General features: G+C 41.8%; 1 protein-coding gene across 4 annotated transcripts in view; it reads left to right on the top strand.

The window, feature by feature from the left end:
• The first annotated feature begins 2,054 nt into the window (after nucleotides 1–2,054).
• The window catches only part of med23 (mediator complex subunit 23), a 122,113-nt gene continuing 111,614 nt past the window's right edge, over nucleotides 2,055–12,553 (top strand). For 2 of the 4 annotated variants that reach the window (XM_043683331.2, XM_043683338.2), the window contains exons 1-2: nucleotides 2,055–2,435; nucleotides 5,832–5,863. In XM_043683331.2, the coding sequence (XP_043539266.1) occupies nucleotides 2,385–2,435; nucleotides 5,832–5,863 (83 nt within the window). In that variant the 5' untranslated portion in view covers nucleotides 2,055–2,384. The remainder of the gene's footprint in view (nucleotides 2,436–5,831; nucleotides 5,864–12,553) is intronic. The other 2 variants (XM_043683342.2, XM_087980209.1) reach the window with 1 other exon arrangement.

The raw sequence follows: 12,553 nt of genomic DNA on the forward strand, positions 1-12,553 counted from the left end.
TTCATCGGAATAGTCCATCTTCCGCAGCTATACTAGCACCATTCCCCACCTTTTCCTCTATTACATCGATGACTGTATTGGCACCATCTCATGCTCCCACGAGGAGGTTGAAAGGTTCAACAACTTCACTAGTACCTTCCACCCAGACCTCAAGTTCACCTGGTCCACCTCCGACACCTCCCTCGCCTTCCTGGACCTCTCAATCTCCATTTTCAGTGACCGACACAACATGACATTGATTTCAAACCTACCGACTGCCACAGCTACCTGGACTACACCTCCTCCTATCCTGCCTCCTGTAAAAACACTATCCTTTACACCCAATTGCTCCACCTCTGCCGCATCTGCTCCTAGGAGGACTAATTCCACTACAGAACATCCCAGATGGCCTCCTTCTTCAAGGACCACAATTTCCCCTCCCTTGTGGTCGACGATGCCCTCCAGCACATCTCCTCCACTTCCCACACCTCTGCCCTTGAACCCCAGCCTCCAATCACAAGGAACAAACACCCCTTCTCCTAATCTTCCATCCCATCAACCACTGGATACAATGCATCATCCTCTGCCATTTCCACCACCTACAAACAGACCCCACCACCAGGGACATATTTCCCTACCCACTCCTAACAACATTCTGGAGAGACCATTCCCTTCGCAACTCCAATGTTAGGTCCACACCCCTCCCGGCACCTTCCCCTACCACAGCAAGAAACGCAAAACCTGTGACCACACTTCCTCCCTCCCCTCCACCCAAGGCCCCAAAGTATACTTCCATATCTGACAGAGATTTACCTGTACTTCCACACGCGTCATCTACTGTGTCCATTGCTCTCGATGTGGTCTCCTCTTAAATAGCAAATAACAGTCACACCACACAAGTGCCAAGCTGTGAACATCTCCCATAAGAGAGATTTAACCATTTCCCCATGGCATTCAATGGCAAATCCATTGCTGAATCTCTAAATATCAATATCCTGAAAGTTATCGTTGAGCAAAAACTGAACTGAACCAGCCAACACAGGTCAGAGACTAGGAATTTTGAGTTGAGTAAACCTGACACCAAAAATCACGTCCACCACCTACAAATCACAAGTCAGGAATGTGATGGAATACTTCTCACTTGCCCTGATGAGTGAAGCTCCAACTCACCCAAGAAACTCAAGACCATCTAAGATACAGCAGGGTATCTTACAAGTTAAACAATATTTTTATTTGCCCCAAGGCTCAGAAGCAACTGTGTGTACCATTTACAAAACGCATTGAAGAAATTCACCAAGGCTCCTTTGACAGCGTCTTCTAAACCCAGTACCACCTAAAAGGGGAAATGAGAAAGCAACCGATGCAAATTTCCCTCCTTGAATTATATCACTGGTTGTCCATTACCGATGGGTCAAAATCCTAGATCTCCTGCCTGAACTGTATTGTGGGTGTCCCTACTTCCTGCTTCAGGTGAACTGAGATTCAAAAAGGGACCTCACCACCACTTTCTGCAGGGCAATTAGGAATGGTTAATAAATGTTTGTCCAGTGAGGCCCACTTTCGATGTAAACAATTCCAATCTTTTTAAAACAAACCCTTGAAAGAACAATCGGGAAATGAGTCAAAACTTCAAGTTTCATGCATAAAGAAGGAGTATAATCTTGTGGGTTCAGTGCTTGCCTTGGGTGCCGACATAGCTTTATTTTGGGATGGATTCTAAATGAGATTTTGGGAGATATTTCAGGTAACATAGGCTCAGTAGAAGAAGTGAATTTCAGTCAATGTTTTAGGCAGTCTCTGGGTTGGAATTCGTTATTGTTCTGAGGAAGGGTCACCAAGCCCGAGACGTTAACTCTGATTTCTCTGCACAGATGCTGCCAGATCTGCTGAGCTTTTCCAGCAACTTTATTTTTGTTTCTGATTTACAACAGCTGCAATTTTTTCGGTTTTTCTTCACACAGGACTTCGTTGTTTCCATCGGGTGCCGCTGGGGGGCAGTGGCTGTCGGCGTTCACCCCTGCAGCCTGGTAAGGTTACCTCCGGTCTTCAGTCAAACAGTAAAGCCGGGGCCTCGCTCCCTCATTGCCTTCAACCAGGCACCGGCTTAATGTAAAAGTGTTCATCAGTTTACATCGCGTGAAGCTGAAAATTGGATGCGCAGCCAAATCTTCCACAATATTGTTCTTCTCACCCCCGGTTCGATTTCACACTTGCAAACAGGGAAAGGAAACTTTGACCCGAGACGGTTTTGACCAAAAAAGGGCAGCTCTTCGGCTCGGAACCAAAGTGCGGAGGCCGTCGGAGCACGGCGGAGGGTGGGAGGAGACGGAACGGCTCAGCCCGGAAGCGGAAACTGCTCGAGACTTCCGTGGATTGAAGGGGAGGCGGCAGCTGGGGGCCGCGAGATGGCGGTTTCTATGGAGACCCAGCTCCAGAGCATCTTCGAGGAGGTGGTGGTGAGTGAGAGAGAAAGAGAAATGTTTCGGGTTGGGGGGGTCAGAGAGGGAGATGGGGTCAGATGGAGGGGCGTTAGAGATTTGCAGTTCAGTCAGGCAGGAGATCAAGTTTTAGGTCGAACTCTGAAGTCAGAGCGAGGGATGTGCATTTGGGGTCCGTTGCCTGGAGTCGAGTTACCCATTCCTTCCCATCTCATCAAATCCCTTTTCCCATTTTTCTTGTCCTGTTTCACAGTGATGTCACCGGCTAAGTAGCCCGCACTCGTAGTGCAGGAAAAGGTGACTACAAAGAAAGGAATTGGAGTAGGAGAGAAATCTAGTAAGAAAGATTTTTAAAAAAATTAAACTGAGGATTATATCTGCAATAAGTGTCGTTGGTTGTGAGTCCTATCAGATGGAATGGATCAGTTGGAGAGACAGTTAGAGGCAATGAGGAATTTCTAAAAGGGACCTAAGGGGCAACATGTTCACGCAGAGGGTGGTGCGTATGTGGAATAAACTGCCAAAGGAAGTGGTGGCGGCTGGTACGATCGCAACATTTAAAATGCGTATATGAATAGGAACAGTTTGGAGGGATATGGGCTGGATGCTGGCAGGCATGGTCGAGTTGTTTCCATGCTGTACATCTCTATGATTCTATGACTCTAAATTGTTAAAGTGAGCATTGATCCTTGAAAGATGATATTGAGAATTAATAATGGAGAAACAAGGAAATGGCAGAGAGCTTTGAACAAGTTTTTAAAAACTAATCATGGAATCTAGTACTATTGGCAAAGCCAGAATTTGTTGCCTATTCCCAGCTGCGTTTGAATTGACTGATGGACTATTTCAGACACATTTTTGTAGATCTGGAGTCACGTGTAGATGAAACCAGATAATTACAGCAAATTTCCTTCCTTAAAAGCCTGTAATGAGCTAGTCTGGGTTTTGTAACAATGGTTTCATGATCGTCATCACTGAGACTTGATAACTGAATTTAAATTCAACCAACTGATGGGGTTTCAACCTGCATCAAGCTCATCTCTTATTTTCTAATCCAGTGATATTTGCATAATGGTAATGTCTCCCCTTTTGTATCTCTGTTTGCAGAAAAGATAAAAGAAAGCATCCCTAGTATAGTGGAAAACCAATAGGGGTAAGAGTTAGGGTAAGGACAAAGTAGAAGGATAAACTTAGAATAGCCATGATTATTAGAGGGGAAAGTACTACGGAGACTAATGGAACTGATTGATCCTCTGGACCTAATGGCCTGTCTTCCAGGATTTTAAACGAAGTGGGTGCTTTGCTTGTAATCCTCCAAACTTGCTCAGATTCTGGAAAGGTCATAGAAAATTGGAATACTGGTACTGTAACCTAAGTATTCAGGAAAAGGAGACAGTAAGCAAGGAGCTTTGAGCCAGTTATTCTAACATTTGTCATGTGGAAAATAGGATCTATTATTAAGGAGATAATGTTGGGCTGTTTAAAAAGTCTTCGAGGAGAAAGCGAGGACTGCAGATACTGGAGATCAGAGCTGAAAATGTGTTGCTGGAAAAGCGCAGCAGATCAGGCAGCATCCAAGGAACAGGAGAATCGACGTTTCGGGCATAAGCCCTTCTTCGTCAAGAAGAGCTAATGCCCGAAACGTCGATTCTCCTGTTCCTTGGATGCTGCCTGACCTGCTGCGCTTTTCCAGCAACACATTTTCAGCTCTGTTTAAAAAGTCATAATGCAATCAAGCAGAATCTACATGGTTTGTGAAAAGGAAATCGTGCTTTACAATTTTATTGGCATCCTTTTAAGTGTACAGCAATCAGGGTGGATGACGAAGAACTGGTAGTTGTAGATTCTGGTTTCCAAAAGATCACATTAAAAGATTGCGAAGCAAGCTAATAGCTCATGGTCTTAGAGGTTGTGGGTGAACATGATGAGAGCATTGATTGATTAGCAGGAAGATAAAAATTGGAATAAATAGAAGACAAAGGGTGGTGGTGAAGGGTTGTTTTTCAGACTGGAGGCCTGTGACCAGTGGAGTGCCACAAGGATTGGTGCTGGGTCCACTACGTTTTTGTCATTTACATAAATGATTTGGATGTGAGCATAAGAGGTACAGTTAATAAGTTTGCAGATGACACCAAAATTGGAGATGTAGTGGACAGCGAAAATTACAACAGGATCCTGACCAGATGCTGTATATCTCTATGACTCTAAATGCATTTTCAGGTTGGCAAAAGAACTAGTGGAGTGTCATAAGGATTTATGCTGGACTCTCAATTATATTTGATCAATAGTAATGAAATGGATGAAGGGTCCTGATTGATTGTAATTTTCTGATAACTTGCTTTCCTACTGATCTTTATACTATGAGTAACATACAGAAAGTTACAAAGGAATATCCATAGATTAAGTGAGTGGACAGAAATTTGGCAGACGAAATATAATGCAGAAAAATGTGAAATTGACCACTGGCAAGAACAATAGATGAGCGAAGTGTCCTTTAAATGGAAAGGTAATACAGATGGAGATGTAGAGGGATATGAGTATTCTTGTAAGCTTCTTGTAATTGTATGCACAGACAGCAAGTGATTCAGAAGGCAATGGAATGTTGACCTTATTGCAATACGAATATAATATAAAAGTATGTAAGTTTTCATACAACTGCAAATAGTATTGGTGAGGTCACACCAAGTGGTGGACCTATTGGCATCAAAAAGAATGAGATGACATTGTTGGAACATATAAAATTGTATGGAAGGCTTGACGAGGTAGACATTGGAGGGGATGATCCCTCTCTTGGGTCTAAAATGAGGAGGGTCAGGTTAAAAATAAGTGAGTTCTCATTTAAGACAGAAATAAAGGGAAATTTCTGCATTGAGGGTGTTTGATCTTTGAAATTATCTTCCCTAAACAGTAGTGGAACTTTGGTCAAAGGCTGACTTCAGCATAACCAAATCAGCCATGATTTTATTGAATGGCAAAGTAGGCTCGATAAGTTGACTGCACCACATTTTCTATTTCTTATGTTTTTATGGTGAGCGGGCTGAATAGAGAACGCATATAAAATATTGGAAAACAGCTATCACTATTAATCAGAGTTAATAGATTTATGAGAGAATACAGTACAGAATTTTACAAGGTGCGAAATAACAGTTACTGTGTTGAGTTGTATAACCTATTATAACCTATATAACAGGTTTAATAGTCAAGACACCAAAGAGATTTTGGAAGTGGACGAGTCACCAAGACAGCAATCCAAATCCCAACATGGCAACTTGTAAATTTGGCTTCATTTAATCTGATTCCTTGGGTGCCACTCCAAAAAAACTTATTAAATTCACTGTGGTCGCCAGTGATACTCAAGACAGATGAATTACAGTTATAAGATGAATTACAGTTATTGTATGTTTTATCTTCCAGAAAACTGAAGTAATCGAGGAAGCCTTTGCTGGGTGAGTGCAGAATTTCACTTTTCTAGCTGTTCTGTAACAAATTACATTAGAACCTACTGCAAAGGTAAATATTTTATCAAATAGACCCTAGTTCCACCCATTTAAGTTTTTTTTTAAACAATTGGCAAACTAATGAAATGATACCCTGAAGTAAATTAGATAAGTTTAAAATAGCAATCAAGCACAAACATGTAACATCCTAATCTTTTCAACTCCTTTCCTTCATTCTCCCATATGCTGCTTTTCCACATGGACAGAGATTATCTGTGTCAAAGAGTTTTGATTGGATATGTTATTGTCACATATACTGAGATACAGTGAAAGGTACTGTATTGTGTGCTAACCAGGCAAATTGTATATACATTGGGGTAGTAGAGCAGAATGCAGTGTGACAGCTACAGAGAAGGTACAGAAATAGATCTAATATGAGAGGTCCATTCATTAGTCTGAGAACAGCAGGGAAGAAGCTGGTCTTAAATCTGTTGGTGCTTGTTTTCAAATTTTGTCTTCTGCCCAGTGGAAGAGTGTATAACTGGGGTGGGAGGGGCCTTTGATTACTTTAGTTGCATTCCCAAGGCAATGGGAAGTATTGACGGAGTCAATGGATGGAAGGCTGATTTTTGTGATAGATTAGGCTGCATCCACAACTCTCTGTAATTCTTGCGGTTTTGAGCAGAGCATTCGCCATACCAAGCTGTGATGTATCCAGATAGGATCCTTTCTATGGTGCATTTCTAAAAATTGTGGACATACTGAATTTCCTGAGCCTCTGATGATGTTGAAGTTTTGGTGTACACTCTTGACTACAGCATTGACATGGATGGACCAGCGCAGATCGTCGGTGATCTTTATTCCTAAAAACTCCAAAGAAACTTCATCTCAGCACCATTGATACAGACAGGGAAATGTCCTCCATTCTGCTTCCTGATGTCAATGACTAGCTCCTTCGTTTTACTGACATTGAGAGAGAGATGGTTGTCTTCAATTCATAGCAGTAGGCTATCTATGTCTTTCCTACACCCTATCTTGTTGTTATTTTGAGATCTATGGTGGTGTTATCAGCACATTTGTGAATGGATGTGAATTTGGCCACACAGTTTTGAGTGTATAAGTATTATAGCAAGGAGCTGAGAACCCAGCCTTGGGGTCACCTATGTTGCCTATCCTTACTATTCGCAGTCTCTGAGTCAGGAATTCAAGGATTCAGTTGCAGGGGGGGGGGGAGAAAATCCTAGGTCTCAGTTTACAAATGAGTTTGGTTGGAAACATTGTGTTGAAGGAGGAGCTAAAGTCAGTAAATAGAAGTCTGATGTAGATGTCCTTGTTATCCGAGTGTTCCAGGATGAGCGTATGGCCTACGTGATGGTGTTTGTCATGGACCTATTGTGATTAGATTAGATTAGATTAGATTAGATTACTTTACAGTGTGGAAACAGGCCCTTCGGCCCAACAAGTCCACACCGACCTGCCGAAGCGCAAACCACCCAAACCCCTACATTTACCCCTTACCTAACACTATGGACAATTTAGCATGGCCAATTCACCTGACCTGCACATCTTTGGACTGTGGGAGGAAACCGGAGCACCCGGAGGAAACCCACGCAGACACAGGGAGAATGTGCAAACTCCACACAGTCAGTCGCCTGAGGCGGGAATTGAGCCCGGGTCTATGGCGCTGTGAGGTAGCAGTGCTAACCACTGTGCCACCGTGCCGCCCATGATGATGGATAAATTGTAGCAGGCCAAGGCAATGTGGGAGGCTGGAGTTATGTGTGCCATTACTAATCTCTCAGAGCACTTGTCCATGCACTCAGTTGTCCATATACTCAAATCAGTCTTATTTGCATATGGAGCCAAGAGTCATCGTGTAATGGTCAGGTATGAAAACACACAATCTTTCCTTTTTGAGTCAAAAGCTCTGCCACATTTTGCTCCACAACTGTTAGCCCAGGTAAGATGAGCTAATCAAGTACAGGTTATGGATGAAACTTAAGGGTGGGGTGGCATGATGTGTTGGTGGTTAATGCTAGTGCCTTGGTGTCAAGAACCTGGGTTCAATTCCTTTGCTGACTGTGTGGAGTTTGTACATTATCCCCATATCTGTGTGGGTTTCCTCTGGGTGCTCAGGTTTCCTCCCACAGTCCAAAGATGTGTAGTTTCAATGGATTGGCCATCAGAAATTGCCTTATAGTGTCTGGGGATATGCAGGCTAGGTGGGCTAGCAATAGGAAATGTAGGGATACAGGAACAGGGTGGGTCTGGGTGGGATGCTTTTCGGAGGGTTGGTGTTGACTTGGTGGGCCGAATAGCCTACTTTCATATTGTAGGGATCCCGAGTTTTAAAGTTTTCTCTGAAGGATCATTTTTTCACAGTGGAGTTTACTTATTATGTTATTCGAATTTAGTCAGTTTTTCACTTTTTCCTCATAACTTTGATAGTCTGTCACTTCAGCACAATTAGTTGTGTTTGGACTCCAGAATCAACCCTATTAGCTCAAAGTGGGTATCGAAGAATATAAAAGCAGAAGTAGATCATTCAGCCTGTACTGCCATTCAATATGATCCTGGGTAATCATCTGCTTTAGTCCTATTTTACTATTGTATTTTCGTATGTCATTGGTATTTAGAAATCTGTCAATCTCATACTCTAAGCATACTCAATGGCTGAGTTTCTGTGGTTGACTGGGATGGAGAATTCCAAAAATTCATAACCCGTTGAGTCACAAAATATTTCCTCATGGCAAATTGGCCTACCCCTTATTTCGAAATTGTGTTCTGTGGTCCTAAACTCCCCAACAGGGCAAACAGCTTGCCTAGTTTGAAAAATATAAAATACCCTAAAAGGGAAATCACCCTGATTCCTCAAAACTAGAGAATGCAGGCACAGTTTCATCAATCTCTTGCCCTAGCATCCCTTGAATAAATCTGCTGAATCTTCATTGCAATCCCTCTATGATGATAAGATCATCTCTAAGATTAAGGGAACAATAACTGACAGTAGTTCAGGGGTGTAACTAAGGTTCTATGTACAATTGAAGCAAGTTTTTACTTTTCCTTTATTCAAATCTTCTTGTGATGACAGCCAACATTAGCTTGCCTCATTGCTGCACTTACATGTTAGCCTTGAGTCACTTAATTGATAAAGTCACTTAGATCCCTTTGGACATGTACATTTGAGAAACTCTTGCCATTTAAGAAAAACTCTGCACGTTAGTTCTTCCTACCAAAGTAGAAAACCTCTCATTTTCCATGGTTTATTCCTTCAGCTATGTTCTTGCCTACCAAGTCTGTCCAAATCTCTTGAAGCCACACAGTATATGTTCCTAACTAGCTTTATATCAAGTGAAAATATACATTTGGTTCCCAAATTAAAATCATTTTTGAACATTCAACAGATAGGGCCCACATATTACAGATCCTTAAGGCATTGTAATAGTCAGTCTGCCAATATCAAATGAACTTTAATTCCAACTCTGTTTTTTGCCTGTTAACCAATCCTTAACCCATGCTCCGATTCAATGTGCTTTCATTTTGCCAACTAATCTCCCTCCCTTGGGCAACTTTATCAAGAGTCTTTTGAAAATCTAAGTATGCTGTGTCCACCAACTCCCCTTTTATTAATTTTCTGTGCTACTGATATGAAAATTTCTTAAATAGTGACGTGATGCTTTCCAATGGGCAGGGATCATTCTAGAATCTATAAAATTCAGAAGCCAATCCTCAATGCACCCACAATCTCCACAGTCGCATCTTTCACCATTCTTGGATGTAGAATGTCAAGCCCTAGAGACTTCTCAACCTTTAATCTCGTTAATTTCTCCAAAACAACTATTTATTGATACTTACTTCCTAAGTCCTTCAATCTTCCCAGTTCCTTAGATCTCCAATCATTGAAGGTGTCTACTATCTTCCTCTGTGAAGATGGACACAGTATAATCATTTAGCTTTTTTGCCATTTCTTTATTTCCATTATAAATTCTTCTGACTTTTCCTGGTACTTACAGCAGCTTTTATGAATTTTCAAAAATGTTTTTTACTAATTTACTTTCATATTCTATTGTGTTTCTTTGTTTCTGGTGCCATCCTTTGCTATACTGTAAAATCTAGTTCTTGGATATGCTATTATATCTGACAGACTTATTGGTCTCTTTTAAACTTTTACAATGCATCACTTCATTTATTAGCCCTATTTAATAAATGGTTTTGACTTATTTTGTGCTTTGAAAGAATGTATACTTGTAAAATAATTCTTTGAGACTAGCTGTTACCTGCATATGCCTTTGTACTGTCATACTTTTTAATGTATTTTCCCAGATGAACTCTCACCTTCACAATCTTTCATTAAATTTAAAATACTAGCTTCAGATTGAACTACCTCACTTGCATATATTGTGTAAAATTGTATCTCATTATGATCACTCAATCCTAAAAGTTATTTTATAACAAGTGTATTAATTATCTCATTTTCCTTATGTGAGACTAGATTTAGCATGGTCTGTTCTGTCGTCAATTACTCAACATACTGCTCTGAACTCCTGAGCGCACTGCTAAAAATTCACCCTCCACAACATTAGTGCTTAATAGCCTTACCAAGATTTACATGTGGCTACTGTATTCTTCACGCTGCATGCTTCTCTAATCTCCAGGTTAATACCATGAACCATACTAACAGTTGGCAATCTCTAAATAACTGCCTGCAATGTTTACAGGTTGTTGTTTTGTAGTTCGATCCAAAACAGATATTGCGCATTTTCTGATCTGAGATTATTCCTTGCTATCAATGCAATGCCACCTCTTTTCACTTTTATTTGTCCTTCCTAAATATTTAATATTTAGTTCCCAGTCTTGATAACCCTGCAGCCAGGCGTCAGTTCAGCTCAGTCAGCTGGACAGTTGGTTTGAGAATCAATGTGATGCCAAATGTTTGTGTTTAATTCCCATCACTAGCTGACATTACCATGAAGGACACTCCTTCTCAACCTCTTCCCATGCCTGGAATATCGTGGCCCTCAGGTTAAGTCACCATCAGTCATCTCTCTCAAATGAGAGAGCAGCCCTATGGTGATTTGTCGGCTTTTGTGGCAGTTAGGTAATACACGTTTACCTTGGTTTGTGCACCTGACTGCGCAAAGCATTTAGAGCAACGTAGATGATTTACAATGTCTTTTGGTTCATCTTTTTGAACTAGGTTTTAACGTTAAACCTAGTTACTAACCTTTGTTTCACCAACCTTCTGATTTCACTTGTTGTGCTTCTATATCCTGTTACCAGTTTTATTTCTGTCCAATTTGTACTCCTCTCAGATTCCAATTTCCTTTGTAAGCTAACTTAAACCCTCCCAACAGCACTAGCAAATCACCCTGAAAGGCTATCAGTTCCAGACCTGTTAAAGTGTAACATGTACAACTTGTCTTCCCTGAACGAGTCCTAATCACAGGAAAGATGGATGTTTTTCCCCTGTCCAATTCTCTAGCCGGTCAGGCAGCATCCAGGGAACAGGAGAATCGACGTTTCGGGCATAAGCCCTTCTTCAGGCTTATGCCCGAAACGTCGATTCTCCTGTTCCCTGGATGCTGCCTGACCTGCTGCGCTTTTCCAGCAACACATTTTCAGCTCTGATCTCCAGCATCTGCAGACCTCACTTTCTCCCCAATTCTCTAGCCATATGTTCAATCAATCAATCTCCCTATTTTGTAATAAAATAAAGGACTATTGATGCTGACAATCTGAAAGAAAAACAGCAATTGTTGGAGAAACTAAGCAGGACTGGCAGCATCTGTGGAGAGAAAGCAGAGTTAATGTTTCAATTCCAGTGACCCTCCTTCAGAGCCTCCTATTCTTATGCTCACTAGCACAGGACACATATCATTATTGCAATGCAGACCATGGACTCTGGTTATAAGAGCCAGTATACATAATAATAAAAAAAAGGATCTGGAAATCTGAAATAAAAACAAAATGCTGGAGTAAATCAGGTCTGGCAGCATCTGTAAAGAGAGAAATAGAATTAATGCTTTGAGTTCAAAGTTTGTGTGAAGATTTGTAGCTCGGGTGCTCGTTGCTGTGGTTCTGTTCGCCGAGCTGGAAGTTTTTGTTGCAAACGTTTCGTCCCCTGGCTAGGCGACATCATCAGTGCTTGGGAGCCTCCTGCAAAGCGCTTCTTTGATGTTTCCTCCGGTGTTTATAGTGGTCTGTCCCTGCCGCTTCCGGTTGTCAGTTTCAGCTGTCCGCTGTAGTGGTTGGTATATTGGGTCCAGGTCGATGTGTTTGTTGATGGAGTTTGTGGATGAATGCCATGCCTCTAGGAATTCCCTGGCTGTTCTCTGTCTGGCTTGCCCTATGATAGTAGTGTTGTCCCAGTCGAATTCATGTTGCTTGTTGTCTGCGTGTGTGGCTACTAAGGATAGCTGGTCGTGTTGTTTCGTGGTCTGCGTGTGTGGCTACTAAGGATAGCTGGTCGTGTTGTTTCGTGGCTAGTTGATGTTCATGTATGCGGATTGTTAGCTGTCTTCTTGTTTGTCCTATATAGTGTTTAGTGCAGTCCTTGCATGGTATTTTGTACACTACATTAGTTTTGCTCATGTTGGGTATCGGGTCCTTCGTTCTGGTGAGTTGTTGTCTGAGCGTGGTTGTTGGTTTGTGTGCAGTTATGAGTCCTAGGGGGTCGCAGTAGTCTGGCTGTCAGTTCCA

Source organism: Chiloscyllium plagiosum, unplaced genomic scaffold (assembly GCF_037043375.1).
Source record: "Chiloscyllium plagiosum isolate Xiang-an unplaced genomic scaffold, Cpla_swu_hap1 HiC_scaffold_3, whole genome shotgun sequence".
NCBI lineage: Eukaryota > Metazoa > Chordata > Chondrichthyes > Orectolobiformes > Hemiscylliidae > Chiloscyllium > Chiloscyllium plagiosum.